This window comes from Dendropsophus ebraccatus, chromosome 9 (genome assembly GCF_027789765.1).
Source record: "Dendropsophus ebraccatus isolate aDenEbr1 chromosome 9, aDenEbr1.pat, whole genome shotgun sequence".
Classification (NCBI taxonomy): domain Eukaryota; kingdom Metazoa; phylum Chordata; class Amphibia; order Anura; family Hylidae; genus Dendropsophus; species Dendropsophus ebraccatus.
This window is the reverse complement of record NC_091462.1, coordinates 7,595,966-7,618,380: the sequence shown is the minus strand read 5'-3', so window position 1 is coordinate 7,618,380 and position 22,415 is coordinate 7,595,966. Positions and strand designations below refer to the sequence as shown.

Sequence of the window (22,415 nt, the reverse complement as noted above, 5' to 3'; positions counted from 1 at the left end):
GTAGTAGTAGCCGCATCTCTGGGGGGGGGGGGGGCAGTAGTAGTGGTGGTTGCTCTGGGGGGGGGCAGTAGTAGTAGTAGCCGCATCTCTGGGGGGGGCAGTAGTAGTAGCAGCAGCTCTGGGGGGGGGCAGTAGTAGTGGTGGTTGCTCGGGGGGGGGGGGCAGTAGTAGTAGAAGCAGCTGAGGGGGTAGAAGTAGTTGCTCTGGGGGGGCAGTAGTAGCAGCAGCATCTTGGGGGGGGGGCAGTAGTAGTGGTAGTTGCTCTGGGCGGCAGTAGTTGCTCTGGGGGGGGCAGTAGTAGCAGCAGCAGCTCTGGGGGGACAGTAGTAGTAGTAGTTGCTCCGGGGGGGCAGTAGTTGCTCCGGGGGGGCAGTAGTTGCTCTGGGGGGGCAGTAGTAGTGGTAGTTGCTCTGGGGGGGCAGTAGTAGTGGTAGTTGCTCTGGGGGGGGCAGTAGCAGCAGCAGCTCTGGGGGACAGTAGTAGTGGTAGTTGCTCTGGGGGGACAGTATTAGCTCTGGGGGGGGGCAGTAGTAGTGGTAGTTGCTCTGGGGGGCAGTAGTAGTGGTAGTTGCTCTGGGGGGGTAGTAGTAGCTCTGGGGGGGGGGCAGTAGTAGTAGCAGCAGCTCTGGGGGGGAAGTAGTATTGGTAGTTGCTCGGGGGGGGGGCAGTAGTAGCAGCAGCTCTGGGGGGGCAGTAGTAGCAGCAGCTCTGGGGGGGGGGCGCAGTAGTAGTGGTAGTTGCTCTGGGGGGGGCAGTAGTAGTAGTAGCAGCTGGGGGGGCGCAGTAGTAGTAGTAGTTGTTTTTGAGGTAGTAGTTGCATCGGTCAGTGTGGAACCTCTCTGGAGTATCCTCTGTAATGTTGTGGCCATACAGCCTTCTATGTAGTAGTAGTAGTAGCTGGGGGGGGGGGGGGGACAGTAGTAGTAGTAGCAGCTTGGGGGGCAGTAGTAGTGATAGTAGCTCTGGGGGGTAGTAGTAGCTCTGGGGGGTAGTAGTAGCTCTGGGGGGGCAGTAGTAGTAGTTGCTCTGGGGGGGGCAGTAGTAGCTCTGGGGGGGCAGTAGTAGTTGCTCTGGGGGGGGCAGTAGTAGCTCTGGGGGGGGCAGTAGTAGCTCTGGGGGGGCAGTAGTAGCTCTGGGGGGGCAGTAGTAGCTCTGGGGGGGCAGTAGTAGTAGCTCTGGGGGGGTAGTAGTAGCTCTGGGGGGGGCAGTAGTAGTGGTAGCTCTGGGGGGGGCAGTAGTAGCTCTGGGGGGGGCAGTAGTAGCTCTGGGGGGGCAGTAGTAGTAGCTCTGGGGGGGCAGTAGTAGTAGTAGCTCTGGGGGGGCAGTAGTAGTAGTAGCTCTGGGGGGGCAGTAGTAGTAGTAGCTCTGGGGGGGGCAGTAGTAGCTCTGGGGGGGGCAGTAGTTGCTCTGGGGGGGGCAGTAGTTGCTCTGGGGGGGGCAGTAGTTGCTCTGGGGGGGGCAGTAGTAGCTCTGGGGGGGCAGTAGTAGTAGTAGTTGCTCTGGGGGTGGCAGTAGTAGTGGTAGTTGCTCTGGGGGGGCAGTAGTAGTGGTAGTAGCTCTGGGGGGGGGCAGTAGTAGCTCTGGGGGGGCAGTAGTAGTAGTTGCTCTGGGGGTGGCAGTAGTAGTGGTAGTTGCTCTGGGGGGGGCAGTAGTACCTCTGGGGGGGGCAGTAGTAGTAGTAGTTGCTCTGGGGGGGCAGTAGTAGTAGTGGTAGTTGCTCTGGGGGGGGGGCAGCAGCAGCTCTGGGGGGGGCAGTAGTAGTGGTAGTTGCTCTGGGGGTGGCAGTAGTAGTGGTAGTTGCTCTGGGGGTGGCAGTAGTAGTAGTAGTTGCTCTGGGGGGGCAGTAGTAGTAGTGGCAGTTGCTCTGGGGGGGGCAGTAGCAGCAGCAGCTCTGGGGGGGGCAGTAGTAGTGGTAGTTGCTCTGGGGGTGGCAGTAGTAGTGGTAGTTGCTCTGGGGGTGGCAGTAGTAGTGGTAATTGCTCTGGGGGTGGCAGTAGTAGTAGTAGTTGCTCTGGGGGGGCAGTAGTAGTAGTGGCAGTTGCTCTGGGGGGGGCAGTAGCAGCAGCAGCTCTGGGGGGGGCAGTAGTAGTAGTAGTTGCTCTGGGGGGGCAGTAGTAGTAGTAGCAGCTGGGGGGGCGCAGTAGTAATAGTAGTAGTTGTGTTTGAGGTAGTAGTTGCATCGGTCAGTGTGAAACCTCTCTGGGGTATCCTCTGTAATGTTGTGGCCATACAGCCTTCTATAAGAGTTGGTATTTTGCCTGTGATTCCCCAGTATAAGGTCGGGGTGTGCTGCTGTTATTGAGGTTCAGTCTCTTCCGCACTCAGATTTCCATTGAGAGGAATTTCCAGCGTCTTTGTTCTTTATAACCAAATTGAGTGTTTGGGATCCTCCCATGTGAGGAGCGGAGGATGACTTCACAGAGTCTGGCAGGGATCTGCCCGGGGGGCTGCGTCTGGTGGGCTTCTCCCGGCTGCACACACGGCTGTTTTGCAGTCTCTGTGACATGTCACTCCGCTCGGCTGTCTCTCTGGATACAGCCCATTGTCTTGAGTCTTTAGCTGAGAGGCTGAGGTATCTGCTTATGTGCTTGCAGTGATGATCTCCCATTAGGCGAGTAGCTCGGCTTCTTGTATATGAGCAGGTAATAGAAGGAAGAGTAACAAAAGGCGCAGGCAGCGGCCCTCCTGTCATTTCCCCAACGCTGTGGGGGGCTCCCATGCTGCTTTTTGGACATTGCAACTTCCTGTACAATGCTTTGTTTCCTATAGCCGCCCCGTGTTGAGCACGTGTCTGTGTTATGAGGGTTTTCTGCAGCTGGTAATAGCAGAAATCCTGGATCCAGGATGGAGTCTTGTTGTGCACCAGAATTTTATAATGTTCTCTTGGACTTCATGTCATTGAGCTGATCTCTTTACTGAAGAATAGACGCATCATCATCCTAAATATGTCATAATCACCAAAAATATTATCAATGGATAGGAGAGCCGAGGTGATGGTCACCATCTTATTACCTGACATGTCACTCCACAGCATACATGATGGGAATGTGGTTACTTTCATCAGGCGCCATCTTTATAGGTTTCATCAGACAGGAGTTCCCATCATCTCGGTGACTTATGAGTGATATCTCTTTCCCCGTGTCCACATTTTCTCTGGTTTCGGTGATAGTTCTGTTTCCCCTTGTCTTTCCTCTATATAAATACCATGTCACTTAGTGATTTCTTACAGATCTGTTCCAAACATTTTCCCCCGGCCTCCATTGGTTGTGTTGCATGTTCCCTATTCCCCAGACATTGCCCCTGGTCATCTTCATTGATTGTGTTGGACATTCTCTATTCCCCAGACATTGCCCCCGGCCTCTTCCATTGGTTGTGTTGGATGTTCTCTATTCCCCAGACATTGTCCCCGGCCTCCTCCATTGGTTGTGTTGGATGTTCTCTATTCCCCAGACATTGCCCCCGGCCTCCTCCATTGGTTGTGTTGGACGTTCACTATTCCCAGACATTGTCCCCGGCCTCCTCCATTGGTTGTGTTGGACGTTCTCTATTCCCCAGACATTGCCCCCGGCCTCCTCCATTGGTTGTGTTGGACGTTCTCTATTCCCCAGACATTGCCCCCGGCCTCCTCCATTGGTTGTGTTGGACGTTCTCTATTCCCCAGACATTGCCCCCGGCCTCCTCCATTGGCTGTGTTGGACGTTCTCTATTCCCCAGACATTGCCCCCGGCCTCCTCCATTGGCTGTGTTGGACGTTCTCTATTCCCCAGACATTGCCCCCGGCCTTCTCTGTTGGTCATTAGTTTAGTGAGACATATAGCTGGGAGTTTTCTATCCTGACACTGTGACATCTTCCTGGCTCTCCTGTATCTTCTCCATAACCTTTCCTTCCTCTGTATACCTGCCCTGTATTTTACACACAGGTGACTGGGAACAACCATTATCTTCTGCTGCTCCTCGTCTCTCGGGGGCAGCCGGGGGTCGCCTCGCCTCGTCTCTCGGGGGCAGCCGGGGGTCGCCTCGCCTCGTCTCTCGGGGGCAGCCGGGGTCTTTAGTTTCCTTCCGCAGTATAGCTGGTGTTGCTTTATTATTTTCTTGGAGGTGTTCATGCGGTTGGTTTTGGTGACGCTCATTGGTGGTTTTGTCTCTGTACATAGGCCTGTATAGTCACGGTGCAGGAATCCAGGCAGCCTGCATAGACACAGCCTGTGCATTGTGTAATGTGTAATTATAACCTCAGAAATCATAACAGGTTTATTACCCGCCAGTATTTCTAAACCTTTCACTTTTTAATATGGGGCTTATGTGGGTCCCCGGTGTTGGTGATTACGTGGGCACTGACCCCGGGCACACTATACCTTATGATGATGGAAATGCTGGTTACACCCTCCAATCTGCAGGATCTGTCGCCTTCCCCAGAAATGGCCCAAATCTTCTACCATTACTGTGCAGAGGAGGGGAGGGGCACTGACCGATTCTCTGGATAGGATATTAGGGGGATGACTGACACCCTGGTTGATCAGCTGGTTGAGGACTGAACAGTTTTCACTTTCTTTGGGCTATGGACACATAACAGTGATATAGTGATCCCTGCTCCAGTAGTTTCACCTTCTCACACAGCAGTGTATGGCAGGTTATTTATGTACCGCACAGTGACCACATTAAGCTCCGTTATTAATAACTCTTAAGAAAACAAAGTAAAGTTTCTATATATAACTGTGACTTTCTCTCTCCTCAGGATTTCGGCAGAACTATGTACCTCTGGACCAGTGGCTTCACGTCTCGGTGCCTCTCCCCCGGTTGCTGCGTGTTCAGATTAGACTTTTAATATCACACCAGCTGCTGGGCAGACACATGGTGAATTGCTCTCATTCCCAGGATTGCAGCTTTCTCAGCCAAGCCCTCTCCAACTTTTTTCATAGAAGAAGTGACCACAAGGATTTAATTCCTGCAGAAACTGTGACTCGCTGCCCACTGGTTTGCCTCTTCCCCTAGTGCGTGCTCCGGCGCCCCCTAGCCATGGAGCAAGGAATGGATTACTGGGTGGCCCAGGTGCAACATAAGGATGTGAATAAAAGGCTCCAAGTAGGACCAGACTTGATAGATTACTTCTCAGATAGGCAGAAATCTGTGGACCTTGAACAGGACCAGACTCTGCTAGATAGGATGGTTGATGGACTCGCTACATCCTGGGTGAACTCCAGTAATTATAAGGTATGAATACATATCACCAGGGTTGCCGACCTATCAGTTACCAATAATGGTTGTGACCCTGTCTGTGGCAGCGCTTCAGGAAGTAGGGTGGGATGTTGCTGCAGGAGTATATAGGATGAGAATTCAGTATGTAAGAGACTTTATTAAAGGGATTATTAAAATCTTCTTAAAATGGCATATCACTAGCATATGCTGTCACTTTGTGATTAGAATAAAGGGTGGTAATGAAGCTGGTGTCGTGCACAGCAACGGGCGCCAACCGTGTAGGCAACTGCAGCACAGCTCCTCCATTGAAATGAACAGAGAGGGCAATGGCTGCAGTTCCCTGGACAGCTGGGTCACTGGGCAAGGAAAAAAATAGAAGGGGCTGCAGTATAAAACCAGTCTCTTCATTCAAACAATCAGTCATAATGATGACATATCTTATTGATAGGATGGGATTAGCCCTTTTAACCCCTGACGTGGGGGGGAGTTCAGAGAGGGGTCCCGCCGGGACCCCGCTCTGAACGGCTCGGCTTCCGGCTGTTATCTGCAGCCAGGGAGCGCCTCTATTAGCCGTTGCGGGTCCCATTGCCTTGCTGGCTAATTAAGCATCTAAATGCAGCTGTCAAACCTGACAGCTGCTTTTAGATGCTTCGCTCCGGACTTCCCTGGTGTCTAGTGGGACGGATCTTCTGTTCGGGCCGAGCCTCAGCGTCGCACTGACGCTGATCTCGGCTCTGCAATATATTGCTCTGGCCTGCAGAAGGCCAGAGCAATGTATCACTGATCTCATGGATCATTGCTGTGTATAAACAGCATTGATCTCTGAGAGATCAGTGCTGTGTATACATAAGTCCCCCAGGGGGACTTCTAGTTAAAGTAAAAAGAAAAGTAAAAAAAATTTTTATTAATAAAAAATCCCCTCCCCTAATAAGTCTAAATCATCCCCCTTTTCCCATTTTATACATATAAATAAATATGTTTGGTATTGCCGCGTGCGTAATTGCCCGAACTATTAAATTATCACATTCTTAATCTTGCATGGTAAACGGCGTAAGTGCAAAGAAATTTCCAAAGTGCAAAATTGCGCATTTTTGGTCGCTTCAAATCCAGAAAAAAATGTAATAAAGCGATAAAAAAGATGGGAATAGAGCACTTTTAAACACATTTATTTTATTATTATTTTTTTTTTTTTTTAAAGCCATCAAATAAAATAAGTTATACGAGTTATGAATCGTTGTAATCATACTGATGTGAGGAATATATATATAACATGTCAGTTTTACCATAGGGCGAACGGCGTAAACTCGAAACTCCCTGAAATGAAAACAAATTCCTTTTTTTTTCAATTTGACAGCGCAAATGATTTTTTTTCCCATTTCGCAGCATATTTTATGGGGAAATAAAATCTGTCATTGCAAAGTACAGTTGGTGGCGCAAAAAAAATTAGGGCTCATATGGGTCTCTAGGTAAATTGGATGCAAGTGCAAAATGGATGCAAGCGCTATGGACTTTTAAACATAAAGTGGAAAAAGCCAAAGCGCAAAAATGAAAATTTACTTTGACCTTAAGGGATTAAAGTCCATTGATTTAAAAAAAAAAAAAAAAAGCCATCTAGGGAAACCTGATAAACAATCATTACTTAAAGGAGAGGTCCGGCGAAAATTTTTATTAAAGTATTTTATTGCCCCCCAAAAGTTATACAAATCCCCAATACACACTTATTACGGGAAATGCTTATAAAGTGCTTTTTTCCCTGCACGTACTACTACATCAAGGCTTCACTTCCTGGATAACACGGTGATGTCACTTCCTGGATAACATGGTGATATCACGACCCGACGGGCTGTGGCTGCTGGAGAGGATGATGGCAGGGGGATGCTCAGTGTCCCTCCAGTGCCCTGTGTCCCTCTACCATCATCCTCTCCAGCAGCCACAGCCCACACAGCTCTGGGAGTCGGGTCGTGACATCACCATTTTATCGAGGAAGTGACATCACCATTTTATCCAGGAAGTGAAGCCTTGATGCAGTAGTAAGTCCAGGGAAAAAGCACTTTATAAGCATTTCCCTTAACAGGTATATATTGGGGATTTGTATAACTTTTGGGGAGCAATACAATACTTTAATAAAATTTTTTCCTGGACTTCTCCTTTAACTCTCACCGTGCCCATGAAGTGCCACGTCACAGGCCCTGGGACCCCTACCACAAGGCTTTTTCCTCTCAAGATGATGACATCACGCATCAGAGAAAATGCTGGATATGGCTGGCTGAGCGGGCAATCAATCAGTGACTGCAGCGTGTCCCACCCCAGTCACTGACTGGCTGAGCAGGCAATCCTTTAACCGGTTTGTAACATTGGCTGTGAAGTATATCCAGGAGCCCGACAGGGGTCCCAGAATGGCAATCCGACACTGCAAAGGCACAGAGAGGGGTCAGTAGTGATTGCTTATTATGTTTCCCTCTGCTGTTTGAATTTTTTTTTAAATCGCCGGACTTCTCTTTTAAAGGACACCTGTCACCCCCCGTGCCGGGGTGACAGGCTCCCGACCCCCTGTTAGATCCCCCTATACTCACGTGATCCCGCCGGGTCCCGCTTCCTGATCCGGTCGGGTCACGGAGATATCAGCGCCCGAAGCCCGGCACACGCGCTGACAGCAGAGTCAGATGCCCATAGAGAATAAATGGGGAGTCCGATGCTCCATCATTCTCTATGGGCATCGGACTCATCTCTCAGCGCGCACGCCGGGCTTCGGGCGCTGATATCTCCGTGACCCGACCGGCTCAGGAAGTGAGACCTGGCGGGATCACGTGAGTATAGGGGGATCTAACAGGCACGGGGGGGGGGGGGGGGGGGTGACAGGTCCTCTTTATAGGTATGTTTACACAGGAAGGAAATGCTGCAGATTTAGATTTTCTTACTGATGTTTATTGAGACTCTGCGGCATTTAAGTCCTGTGAACCTTCCATATACCGGCTCAGCAGGGTAAGGTCACACGGTGCACCTATTAATCCATTAGTTTGTATTTTCAGGGATCTTGCTGGAGGTTTGGAGGGATATTGGTGTGGGGGGGCCTCTGTGGTCATCCCCAATGTATTCATATGCTCCTATCAGCTATGCCTATGGCCTTGTCCGCACAGTGTGAGCCCTGGCATATGGTTAGTGTTAGTAGATTTTACTAATGTAGGTTTTGGTCAATGCAAAACGAGAGAACACCCAGGTTAGTGACAAGGGGCTGCAGCTGCCAGCAGGTCCACGTAGCGTCATCTGTTATTACAGTACATGGCATCAGCTGAAGCCTCTTAATTTTTGTCACAGAAACTGGATCATTAAATTGAACGAGTGATAGAAGAGGACATGAAGGGTTAAATGAAATGGGTTTTTGGACATCTCTCCTGTAGGGTTTCTGTTTTTTTGGGGTTTCCTAACATTAAAATCTACTTGTATCTTAGAAGCTGAAGTGATGGAGAATTCTTCACCCAGCTCGGCAAATGGCAGATTTACCATGTATTTCATTGTTTCCCTTGGTAATGGCTGCTGTCCCTAATAGAAAGACGTCAGAGGTTTACTGGTGGATGTAGTGTGTATCTGTGTCTTTGTCTGTACAGGAAGTTCCTCACTAGGAGTGAAGCTGTGTAACCTGTGAGCTGCTGGCAGAGGGTCCGCGCCTCGGACCCCCTGGATTGGCTCCGGTGATATTGGAGGAGTACAGAGCTGGACGCCCCCCATGACCAGGCACATGTTTACTGCTGGGGATGGCTTTTCCCTTTTCTGTAGACGTCATTGCTGTCATCCATAGACCTGAGCTGGAGACCAGTCATTCGTCTGTCATTACAGGTCCCTCTGAGGGGTGAATCTGCCCCGGATTACGGATGGTCGTCTTCCCCAATACGATGCACAGATCATGGGAGTTGAAGTGTGACGCTTTGCGCACACGTTGCAGGTGTTTGTAACCAGAATACGCCATATAAACAAAATGGAGACGGAGGAATCCTTCCATTCTACTCCCTGGAGGAGTCACTTCTGGTTTTATTTTTAAATCTGATGCAAAATACTAACCAAATCTGCCCCGTGTGAATGAGGCCTAAGGGCTTCTCTTAGTGAATGTGAGAAGATGCTATATAGTTTGGTTGCTGTTACTTGTAGTATTTGTATGCTGCTTGAAAGGGTTGTCCACCAGTAAATATATTTGCTATATAGGTCTTGATACATGCATAGTGTTTGCTACTTATTTTATTGAAGAAACGTCTCCAAAATGTAAACTTTTCACTGGCCTTCAAGTTGACAGGTATTAGATTGGTGAGGGTCCACGACCGCCGAGCCCTCCACAGACCTTAAGAATAGGCACCTTGTGTTCCCCTTTCCTGTTTGATTGGTATGGCAGCACGTTCCTGTGAGGGGTGGGAGCTGCAGCAGTCGAGCCCCTGCCAATCATAAACTATCATCCTGTGGATAAGTGACTTATAATCTTGGGAGAACCTTTCTGTACATAGTAGGGTCCACATGGGCTTCACAATGTATAACAATGTGCACATCCTCCTATTGAGCTAGGGACACACATGCTCAGTCACTCTCCTCTCCACCCAATAAGCTGAGTTCTGGGGACACACATGCTCAGTCACTCTCCACCTAATAAGCTGAGTGTGGGGGACACACATGCTCAGTCCCTCTCCTCTCCATCCATTCAGCTGAGTACTGGGGACACACATGCTCTCCACCCAATAAGCTGAGTTCTGGGGACACACATGCTCAGTCACTCTCCACCTAATAAGCTGAGTGTGGGGGACACACATGCTCAGTCCCTCTCCTCTCCATCCATTCAGCTGAGTGATGGGGACACACATGCTCTCCACCCAATAAGCTGAGTGCTGGGGACACACATGCTCAGTCACTCTCCACTCCACCCAGCAAGCTTCGTGTGGGGGAGACACATGCTCAGTCACTCTCCTCTCCACCCAATAAGCTGAGTGCTGGGGACACACGTGTTTTGGAGTAGGCCTGGTAATAGGTGGTCAACCCACACAGCCCTCAGATACATTGGAGTCTGCGCTGCCATATTATCAGATGAGAGTGAGTAGCCAGTACAGCACAGCTGAGAATCCAGCTCCGAATGACTGACTATATTTACAGCTATCAGGGAGGGCGACTGACTGCTGCTAATGCTGAGCAGGTGGGGTCAGCGGCCAGGAGAGCACATGATGGGGGAAGAAAACAGAGAAATGGATCATGTGACCTTTCCCAGCCCCTCCCACAGGAGCAGGTAACAGTGGTGTTGGAGATGACAGTATGTATCAGGCTGGGGCTACCTGGAGCTATTGGACGGGGGGTGGGGGGTTTCTTGACTTCGCTTCTTAGGTTCCAGCTGGAGAGGAGTTGTATAGAGGTGTGAGGAGTGATGCGGGAAGGCTAGGCCTGTGTACACACAGATGGAGGTGCAAGGCTTACTGTAACTGAGGCGGGAGTGGCTGATGAGGTGGCCCCTCTCTCTCCTCAGTTAGTGATGGGGCTCCCCCAGGTGTTGGGTTGGTACAGTCTCCCTCCTCAGTTAGTGATGGGGCTCCCCTGATTGTTGGGTTGGTACAGTCTCCCTCCTCAGTTAGTGATGGGACTCCGTCCCCTGATTGTTGGGTTGGTACAGTCTCCCTCCTCAGTTAGTGATGGGGCTCCCCCAGGTGTTGGGTTGGTACAGTCTCCCTCCTCAGTTAGTGATGGGACTCCCCTGATTGTTCGGTTGGTACAGTCTCCCTCCTCAGTTAGTGATGGGGCTCCCCCAGGTGTTGGGTTGGTACAGTCTCCCTCCTCAGTTAGTGATGGGGCTCCCCCAGGTGTTGGGTTGGTACAGTCTCCCTCCTCAGTTAGTGATGGGGCTCCCCCAGGTGTGGGGTTGGTACAGTCTCCCTCCTCAGTTAGTGATGGGGCTCCCCCAGGTGTGGGGTTGGTACAGTCTCCCTCCTCAGTTAGTGATGGGGCTCCCCCAGGTGTGGGGTTGGTACAGTCTCCCTCCTCAGTTAGTGATGGGGCTCCCCCAGGTGTTGGGTTGGTACAGTCTCCCTCCTCAGTTAGTGATGGGGCTCCCCTGATTGTTGGGTTGGTACAGTCTCCCTCCTCAGTTAGTGATAGGACTCCCCTGATTGTTGGGTTGGTACAGTCTCCCTCCTCAGTTAGTGATGGGGCTCCCCTGGTTGTTGGGTTGGTATCCCATACCTAAATAATGAAGCTTTAACCAAACCCTGATGTGTGGTGATTTCTGAGGCAGCGTATGGTGAAGGAGCCTGGACACCATCAGACCTGTCATATGAGGTTTTGCGCTGTAAAGCAATGTTCACATGATGGATTTATATTATATGTCTGCGGCAGAAATCCAAGTGTTACTGTGGGTGTGCGGCACCACATGAGGATAACCCCATTGTTACTGCAGGGCAGTGCGAGTCTGTTTAGCGTCATCATTTTTCACCCAGAATGGATTTTATGCCTCTTATTTTGATGGTGTATGTATATATGGTTGTGGAAGCCCTGAGCATATAGATGGGATGTGGATTATCCTTGGATTGTACATGGATTAGGGTGCGGATTGTGAGCCAAAATCCCTGTGAAACAATATAGTAAGAATAGGTGCAGCTAGCAGTGACCTGTGCAGTGGGCAGGATTGCGCTCTTGCCCTGTCATTGCCGATTATCATCCGCTGGTTGTGCAGCAGCTGGACCCTGTGCACACTCTGCTTCCTGGGATCGGACATCCCTGTAAGAGGTGCAGTAAGTGAAGTGTGAGATGTCTCCAAGCAGCTGAGTCAGGCAGAAAGCAAATATAGTTCTGACCTTGCTGCTGCAAACCAGGAACTGGCAGTGATGTAACCCCGTCTGCATCCGGAAGCTGTGAGGACCTGATGGGGAAGAGGAACATGAGATCCATGAACTAGAGATGTGCATCAGGGAATAGCGAGGAGGTCATCGGGGAGTAGGGGGGTCATCACTGGGGGATAGCGATGGGGTCACTGGGGAATAGTGTGGGGGGGTTATCACCAGGGAATAGCGAGGGGTCACCATCACCAGGGAATGGTGTGGAGTGGGGGTATCACTGGGGAAGTGTGTGTGTGTGTGTGTGTGGGGGGGGGGGGGGGGGGGGGGTCGGGTCCATCAGTAGCAACAAAAGAAAAATCCCAGGAGGCTTCAGGGCAGGAAGTAATCTTCATGATGGTCCTTCTAGTGGACGATGAGCCAGCAGCAGATGGTTATAGGAATGCTCACACTGGATGACACCACTGATAATAGAGGTGATGGTGACGCTAACTTTATTTAGGTCACAGATACACTATGAAATATTCGGGTCATTCTTGGCGGTCGGGTCATTCTTGGCGGTCTGCTTCATGTGAATAGTTTCTAAGGACAGTTTAAGACAAATAATATGGCTACGGTTATGCTGCCTGGTGAATGCTGTTCACTGAAAGCATCACAGATCCCTATAGATCCCTATGATACTATCCATCTGTGTTATTAGACCTGCAGTCCGGTTGTGAGGCCATATTGTGCTGTAAGGGGAGAGTTTGGAGACCCCTATAGATCTTAGATCGTCCACCAGTACAGTGTATATGAACACTGGCCCATATATATATATATATATATATATATATATATATATATATATATATATATATGACATTGCTTGTTCATGTACTGCTCCACCTTCTATGGCAATATATACATTGGACACGGCCTGTAACAATTGTGTATGTGGATGATGGCTTTGGAGCCAGTACCTGGTGTTTGCTGACCATTCTGCTCTTACATTGGGCTGTATATAGGACAGTACTGTATATTGGTTGTGTCACAGTGTAACTGTATACAGTGGTGTAGATGCTGGGTCCTAATGCAGAATTAGTAATCGGGCCCCTGACTTTAATGCTTTTGGTACTTTTCCCATGGTCTTGCTCATACTTGCTCTTGGGCCCAGGTTGTTTGTAGGACTGCGTTGCTCGGTGGGCTCCTGAACGCCCCCTGTGTATCTTGCTGGGTAAATATCCTCCTTACAGGCCTGGTCCTTGTTTGCGGTGGGCAGGATTTTTCTGTAGCATACCTGAAGCCCCCCGAGTATTCACCATAGACGTCCCTTGTTCTTCTTACATTCCTGGCCGCCTCGTACATGTGTGCGCTGTGTGTGTTCACGGCTCACTCAGCCCTGTAATAGATATTCAGTCTGTGCGGTTATATCTCAGTAATCCATAGCACTCTGATGGTCAGACAGTGCAGGCCTGGCTGCCGCGTAAAGGCGCCGCAGATCAGTGCTCGGTTGCATCCTTGCATGGCCCCATGTCGCACTGTGTACAAGGACCATAAGACTTTGTGTTGTTCAGGAGGCGTTCGGGCAGGAATGTTCTCAGTTTACCCTTTGACGCCTCAGCTGTCGGGCGCTGTGTTTCCAGATGTTACTTACTGGTGGATCCAGCTCAGGAACTGGTTGGCAGCCTGTAGGAGGTGTATTTAGGGCGTCTGCTCCTCCTCAGCCCTTTGTCTTCAGGGTCATGGGAAGATTGAGGCCTCCTTCAGCACTTCCTGGGTGCCGTCTGGTATTGTGGCTGTGCAGTCACCTGTAGTGTCGGCACCTCATAGAGGCCCCGTGTCAGGTGACTGTCAGTGCTCGCGGAGCACGGCGCTATGTGGGGTAATTGCAGGGTGCGGAGCATTTCCACCCTTGGGCTTTGGTCTCTTTTAGAAATGAGGTAATGTGTCAGAGCTGCGATGATTTATGACAGGAGATCGGGCGTCTGCTAGGTAAACATTATAAAGTCTTCCCCTTCAAAGCGGCTGGTGCTGATCCGTGCGACCAGACAATATGGACCCGACTGGCAGGAAAATAATCGCCCATCAGGTTACCAGTATAATAGCACAGTGTGCAGTGTCATCAGAGCATCGGAAACCTGACCGGAGATGTGCTCAGCCTCATCCCCTGCATTAGTCACACACCACTACAACTCCCAGCATGCCCTGCAACCTGGCCAGTGATACAAAAACTCCTGCCCCTGGCTGGCAGAGCATGCTGGGAGTTGCAGTTTTGCAGCAGTTGGGGAGCGCTGCTTTATGGGAGCAGTAATCCATCTTTGGTTGTTCTTACAGCAGAGGAGCAGAACCAGTCTATAATATTGGGGGGGTTACTCCATAACTCTTTGTCTAGTTTATGGATGGGGAATGCTTTGGCTGTCAGGACATGCTGGGAGTTTTAGTTTAGGAGCAACTAGAGGCCCACAGGTTCCCGATCCCTGGTGTGCGTGGATGTTTTGGTCCTGGGGCTGTATCGGCCGTTGTCCGTGTGTCAGGCCGCTCCGTTCTCCATCAGCTGAGCACATGAGCAGCAGATCTCCCTCCTGTGCTGAGCGTTTGTTACAGTGTGCTGCAGCTGCTCCTCGAGGACAGACGGGCGATTGTTGGGACTTGTTTCCCTGACGTTTCCTTTCCAAAACTCATTCCCTTTTGCTTTTATAACAACGGTGTCTAAGTCGATGTCAGCGTGAAATTCCTATGGATGGTGCAGCCCTCCTGGTGGTGCAAAACTACATCTCCCATCATGCCTGAAGGGCCGAAAAGTTCTCCCATCCCTGGCGTAGACCGAGGGAGCTTGGTCTCATGCCTTCTATGGCCCCATTTATGCTGGGCCACCATACTGGGGAAATGTTAAAGGGGTACTCTGGCAAAAATAATTTTCTTTCATATCAACTGGTTTTAGCAGGTTATACAAATTTTTGTCATTTATTTCTATTTTAAAATCTCCATTTTTCCAGTACATATGAGCTGCTGTATGTCCTGCAGGAAGTGGTGTATTCTCTCCAGTCTGACACAGTGCTCTCTGCTGCCACCTCTGTCCATGTCAGGAACTGTCCAGAGCAGGAGAGGTTGTCTATGGGGATTTGATGCTCCTCTGTTCCTGACATGGACAGAGGTGGCAGCAGAGAGCACTGTGTCAGACTGTAGAGAATACACCATTTCATGCAGGACATGCAGCAGCTGATAAGTACTGAAAGACTGGAGATTTTGAAATATAAGTAATTTACAAATTTGTATAACTTTCTGAAACCAGTTGATTTGAAAAAAATATATATTTTTGCCAGAGTACCCCTTTAAACCAGAGATCTCATTGGCTGCTGTATAATGCCCTGGCAGTGTACGGCCGGGATCACACTGATGTAACACAGGTCGGTCCAGTAATCGGGATGACAGGATGGAGTTACACTGGCTTTAACCACCTAGAGTTGGAGGTGTAGCTGGGCCGCAGTTCCCACTGGCATGGAGCATGTTACCTGAATAGTGGCAGCTAAGGAGGGCGGCTCTGACATGGCTGCCGATCACTAGACTGGTGCATAATACATATAATGCAGTCTGCTCATCCTATATAGCTGTGCAGCTATATATAACGTGACCTACAAACACATCTGCCCTATGATAGAAGGGTGTGAGGCGCCCGGGATCTCATAGACCACAGCCGCCCATTGCAATGAGTAGGAGCTGATCCTATAGTAATGTGGGGGCTCCACAATTCTAGGATTGTTCCTGGGCTGGAGGCTGTGATGGTGAGCGGCCTGTCTGCCCTATTACATCATGACAGCTGAGGGACACGGCCTCTAATGGAAACCATTCACACCATGGACGTACAACGCCACCGCCGGTTATCTCATCTCTGTACAATGTGACAAATGAGGTTACACAGTGTGAGGTGCCGCTGAGGTTTGGGGGAGCACTTCACGGTATATTGAGCAGATAACACAATGATGGGCTGCGTGGCTATCCCTGGTACCCTGTAAATCTCGGTCATTGTGATGTAGATTCTGTGTCTTAGTTTGTAGCCGCCATCTCTGCTGCTGTCGGTGAACGGCAGCATTGTTCTGTACAGTCGTCCTGGACTGCAGCGTTCACACAGCGCACTTGTGTTACATTTTATAGTGATGTGTGAATGGACCGTGACAGTACAGCCTTTATACTCCTCTCAGCCTAACATCTCTATCACTGGACATCACCAGCAATACTTCCCTGACAGCAAGCAGAGGTACTGACATGGACTTGTATACTCGGTATATGAGAGAGTTTCTGAGCTTTTTTATTATTGAAGAATTAAACTTTATTTCCTGCAGACTGGACGCCGGCCCTTTAATATCATCTGACCCCTAGAGGTCACAGGTCTCCTTCTCACCCCTGTCTGTGACCGGTCCCAGTAGAGGAAGCGTAATGGTGACTTCCCCGGAGCTCACAACCTGTGTCTTCTACCCTCATAACCTTCCCGGCTCGTCCCTTCTCCTCAATGCAGCATTGTTAGAGGACTGGGAGCCGCACAAAGCTGTCAGTGTCATGTCTGCTGGCTGCGGCCCAGGACGCTCCTCCACCATGTATATATGTATACTCCTCCATTTTATATTATGTATACTCCTCCTCCTGTAGGTGGGACCCCCTCTGTAGGGACCGCCCTGTATTGGGGACTCTCTGTAGAGGGGACCCCCTCTGTAGTGACCACTCTGTATTGGGCACTCTCTGTAGGGGGGACCCCCTCTGTAGTGACCGCTCTGTATTGGGGACTCTCTGTAGAGGGGACCCCCTCTGTAGTGACCACTCTGTATTGGGCACTCTCTGTAGGGGGGACCCCCTCTGTAGTGACCGCTCTGTATTGGGGACTCTCTGTAGGGGGGATCCCCTCTGTAGTGACCGCTCTGTATTGGGGACTCTGTAGAGGGGACCCCCTCTGTAGTGACCGCTCTGTATTGGGGACTCTCTGTAGGGGGGACCCCCTCTGTAGTGACCGCTCTGTATTGGGGACTCTCTGTAGGGGGGGACCCCCTCTGTAGTGACCGCTCTGTATTGGGGACTCTGTAGAGGGGACCCCCTCTGTAGTGACCGCTCTGTATTGGGGACTCTCTGTAGGGGGGGACCCCCTCTGTAGTGACCGCTCTGTATTGGGCACTCTCTGTAGGGGGGACTCCCTCTGTAGTGACCGCTCTGTATTGGGGACTTTCTGTAGAGGGGACCCCCTCTACAGTGACCGCTCTGTATTGGGGACTCTCTGTAGGGGGGGACCCCCTCTGTAGTGACTGCTCTGTATTGGGGACTCTCTGTAGGGGGGGACCCCCTCTGTAGTGACCGCTCTGTATTGGGGACTCTGTAGAGGGGACCCCCTCTGTAGTGACCGCTCTGTATTGGGGACTCTCTGTAGGGGGGGACCCCCTCTGTAGTGACCGCTCTGTATTGGGGACTCTCTGTAGGGGGGGACCCCCTCTGTAGTGACCGCTCTGTATTGGGGACTCTCTGTAGGGGGGGACCCCCTCTGTAGTGACCGCTCTGTATTGGGCACTCTGTAGGGGGGACTCCCTCTGTAGTGACCGCTCTGTATTGGGGACTTTCTGTAGGGGGGACCCCCTCTGTAGTGACCGCTCTGTATTGGGGACTCTCTGTAGGGGGGACACTGTAGAGACTGCTCTGTATTCTCAGCAGCTCATCCTGGTATTTCAGCAATGGGGAAGGTGACATTGTGCAGTGTGAACAGTGACTTTAACTCTCGCTCTCAGCCTTGTTTACCATCGGTCATGTGAAGGTTTATTATGGCCGCTCAGCTGGGGATGTAAATCATTACCCCGGGGTGGGGGGTGGTCGGGGTGTGTGCGGTGAGTGACACCCTCAGCTGTAGGTGGCCGCTGTATGGAGGTGACTTTTCTATTTTCAGTGCATAGCGGGGGGAGCAGGCACATGTGTTGTGTGTAGCGTCCCAGCACTGACCCCCCCTCTGCTCACTCAGCACATGTAAGCGATACTGGTGGCAGCCGCAGCGCCTCCTCTCCTGACGCACCTTTTATATTAGGAACTTTCTCCAGATTGTGCTGCCGCGCCTGCCATGCATATAATGAATTTTTTAGCGCGGCGCTGGCAGGTTTGTCTTCTTGCTGTCGCTTGTATTTACACGGATGCTTTTACTTTCTCTTTTACCCTTTTACACAGAGACGTTACTGAGTGTACAAATAATTGCCCCATGTACAGAGGGCGACCCCCAGCGGTGCAGGCCTGACATCATTGTGTACATAGGAATGACTGATCCAGGGATGGTTGTTGCCGCCGTTCACTCCCGACTCTATGGGAGACGTATGTGGCCTAAATGGTCTTTTTAACGACAATTGATCAATTTGTATATAATCCGGTGTGTGCTCATATTGGGTTATTACCTGCCTGTGTATAAGGACCCTAATCCCCCACATCTATAGGAAACCTAGGCAGACCGGTTCATGCCCTTCCTCTACGCAATATCTGTCTGTTTTTTACCCAGCAGAATAGAACTGATTTATCAAATTTTCATGAATTTGTAAATAAAAATATTCCTGTGCTGCTGGCCAGATGTAGGCGTGCACCAGTGACAGGAGATTGTACGCCGCCCAGTATTGAGCAGTTGAGTTTTTCTAGGATCTTTGCTTGGCTTTTTTATTAAAGGAATAGTCTGGGTAATTTGTTGAAAACTGCTGGGAGATGGGTGTCCAAAACAACACGTACTTACCTCCCCGCCTCTTGCGCTAGAATCTGCTGTCCTCAGTTCTGGTCCCCTGCAATTAAACCTGAATATGTGAACGCAGGCTAAAGAGGAATGATGGTGAGGGGTTATTGTGTGATCAGCAGGATTGGACCACTAGGATCTGTCAGCAGTGTTGGCATCGGATCAGCCACTAGTTGCCATGATCCCGTCCTTAGTACTGGAGGTGACGACAGATGCAGGTGATGTTTGCTGTCTGGCTGGCTGCCACTTGTATATTGGGGATCTGACTGTCCTCTTGTCACACAGCAGTGATCAAGCAGAGGATTGTTGGCCCTTATGTTAGTAGTCTGTTATATGGTTTGCTTTATTTTTATGGATGGATAGATATTCTGTGTGTCCTTCTAGGCATCTGCTGGAAGCCCCCACCAAGCATCTAGTACTCTTATGTGACTTGGGTCCCTTTTACATCATATGTCTGGGATTGGTTGTGAACAATCACCAGGCTCTGTCATTGTTGGTGCAGCCACACTGAATGTGATCAGGAGACAGATCATCGTTTCCTCATTCACTTTCTGATCCCTGGCCATATCGGTAATCCCTACAGATGCTTATCTGCCTGTGTAGAAGATCCTTTTACAGTCAGGTGTGTGGGGGGTCCGGTTGTGGGGGGTCACACAGATTTTTCTGTGTGTTTTTGCAGTTTTCAGTACCAGATGTTGGGGTACAGTTTTTGCAGTATGGATTGTAGGTGCTGTGTGTAGCTGTATTCAGGGACCACAGACCCACCCCTCTACAGAACGTGTGAATGCCGCCTTATTCTCCTATGTTTTACCTGTCAGATTTGCACAACCATAAGTAGAAGTTGACAAAATTGCAAAACCACAGTAAACCGCAGACTGCTATCACAATGAATTGTCTTTACACTTAATAACCTAGAAATGTAATTAAAACAGTGGGAAAACTGCAGTGTGTGAACCCAGATGTACAGCGGGTGTCACCATTCAGCCTAATGGCTGGTGTATTGAGGGGGCTTAGCGTCTCCTCTTTCCTGTAGCCCCCGGTCTGGTGTATTGATGGGGCTCAGCGTCTCCTCTTTCCTGTAGACCCCCGGTCTGGTGTATATAGAGGGGGCTTAGTGTCTCCACTTTCCTGTAGCCCCCCGGTCTGGTGTATATAGAGGGGGCTTAGTGTCTCCTCTTTCCTGTAGCCCCCCGGTCTGGTGTATTGATAGGGCTCAGTGTCTCCTCTTTCCTGTAGCCCCCTGGTCTGGTGTATTGATAGGGCTCAGCGTCTCCTCTTTCCTGTAGCCCCCTGATTCCGTGTACTGACGGGGCTCAGATTATTCTTCTCTTTCCTGTAGCCCCCGGTCTGGTGTATAGAGGGGCTTAGCGTCTCCTCTTTCCTGTAGCCCCCGGTCTGGTGTATAGAGGGGCTTAGCGTCTCCTCTTTCCTGTGGCCCCCGGTCTGGTGTATAGAGGAGGCTCAGCATCTCCTCTTTCCTGTAGCCCCCTGGTCTTGTGTATAGAGGGGGCTTAGCGTCTCTTTCCTTTAGCCCCCTGATCTGGTGTATTGAGGGGGCTCAGTTTATTCTCCTCTTTCCTGTAGCCCCCCGCAGCTCCTCCGAACGCTCTGCCGGACCTGTGTATGGATCCTGGGGTATTGAGGGGGCTCAGTTTATTCTCCTCTTTCCTGTAGCCCCCCGCAGCTCCTCCGAACGCTCTGCCGGACCTGTGTATGGATCCTGGGGTATTGGGACCCTCTGGGTCGAGGCTGTTCTGGGCTCTTGAGAGTTCTTTATCCTTGGCTGGAGGAGTTAGTGATGGTCTGTATGCGGTGACGTCCCCGGCGGGGGATTGGGAAGGTTCTGCCGGAGGACACTGTGAGGATGCCTGTGACGGTAGCGCTCGGGCAGCACTTAGTGTATGTTGCTGCTGCTGTGGATTGCAGGAAGTTTGCACAGTTTGCTGATCACATTATAAAGTTGTTCATCTCTGCAGCCGCCTCAGCCGGGGATAAGAGACGTCACATTAGATCCTCTAAAGCCCTCAGCGGCCTCCATAATCGGGAGGGTTTATCCTCCGTCCACGTCACCTCGTCCTGTCACCCTGGGATCCCCGGCTCACTATGACAGTCACCGTACTCTGTTACATGGAGGTCCACTCACATACTGTATAATGGTGTATATAGCTCCGAGAATGAAGGACGCCCAGAGTCCCTGCCCCCTGACGGCAGGATTATAGAGCTTTTATCCTCTGTACAATGGGCTCTTCACACAATTGTGTCCTGCAGAGTGCGGCCCTCCAGGGCCTGGATTAGGGGGCTTTATAGAGAGTCTGGAATGGGGGGGGATTCCTCTTATTTCAGGTGCAGAACTATAACTCCCAGCATACTGTGTGGTTGGCTGAGAATACAGGGAGCTGAAGATTTGCAGTTGGTGGAGACCAAAGGTAGAAGAGAATATCCAGCCAATCAGATATGAGATCTCATGTCCCCGGCATGAAAGACGTGATGTGATTGGTTCCTCTGGGTTACAGCACTGCTTATTACGGTATCTCTGCCCCCTCCATAGTCTGCGTCAGGGGTCTGTGGGGGACTGTGCAGGCCATGTATTCAGGAGGAGGGGGATCTGCGCGGCGGTCAGTAGTGAATGTGGCCGGAGCCACTCTGTAAGACATCAGCTCTGTCAATAATTATTCTTGTATTCTGTGATGCTGGTTATATATACACCAATGGAAACTTCCAGTGTTAGGTCGCCAGCCCCTGTGTCTGCAGCCTGGAAACCCTGCTAAATAATGTCATACCCCCCCTCCCCCCATTGCATTGCACGGAAGGCGGACTGGTCCATCCAGATGTAACCCGTTTCTGGTCCTGCAGCTTGTGTCTTGTCCAGCTTTATGAGGTCGATGTGGTTTGGTAGCAGTCACTCAGGCAGATCAGCATGTCCCTGCTCAGTACGTTACCTGCACTTAGGGCCCTATTCCACGGGACGATTATCGTTCGTATTATCGTGAACGATAAACTATCCAAACGACAGCTATTGCGAAAGACCTGAAATCGTTTGCCCATTTACATGGAATGATAATCGTTACTTATGATCGTTCTTGCGGTCATCTTGTCGTCGCTATTGTGTTCTTCTCTACTGCTAATGACATCTTATTCAATGTGAACGATTTGCGAACGAGCAACGCTAAAAATAGGTCCAAGTCTTTTTAAACGATCAACGATTTCTCGTTCTGTCATTAATCGTTAACTGCTATTCAAACTAACGATTATCGTTTAGATTCGAACGATTTATTGATAATCTGAACGATAATCGTCCCGGATTAGGGACGATTACTCTTAGCCTGGGTGCTCCCCATGGGGTCATATATATGGTATGGCCGGACAGACTAGGACCCCATTCACATTGCCTTTCAGGGTTTCCACAATGTTATGCTTAAAATTTCTAAAGAGTTATTCTGTGCAGCAGCCATAGACTTTAGTGTAGGAAATGTAGTTTACCAGTGATACTATTGGTGTGTATCACAGACACATGCTTTATTCCCAGGACACCCCCATTAAAACCAAAGTGTTCCAACCAGTACCAACCTTATCAAAACTACAACTCCCATCATGATAGTCTCCATAGAAGTTGTCACTTTGTAACATTTGAATAGGGACAAGTTGGGAGACACCGCTATATGGTAACATGAAGATCCTAACTCTATTGTAGTGGTCTGCAGATTTCAAGATGAACC

At 50.3% G+C, this 22,415-nt stretch overlaps 1 protein-coding gene across 7 annotated transcripts in view; it reads left to right on the top strand.

Moving 5' to 3' along the window:
- CLASP1 (cytoplasmic linker associated protein 1) overlaps positions 1-22,415 on the top strand; it is a 113,352-nt gene that overhangs the window by 6,193 nt on the left and 84,744 nt on the right. For all 7 annotated transcript variants that reach the window (XM_069982441.1, XM_069982440.1, XM_069982439.1 and 4 more), the window contains exon 2: positions 4,736-5,211. In XM_069982441.1, coding sequence (XP_069838542.1) covers positions 5,017-5,211 — 195 coding nt within the window. In that variant the 5' untranslated portion in view covers positions 4,736-5,016. The remainder of the gene's footprint in view (positions 1-4,735; positions 5,212-22,415) is intronic.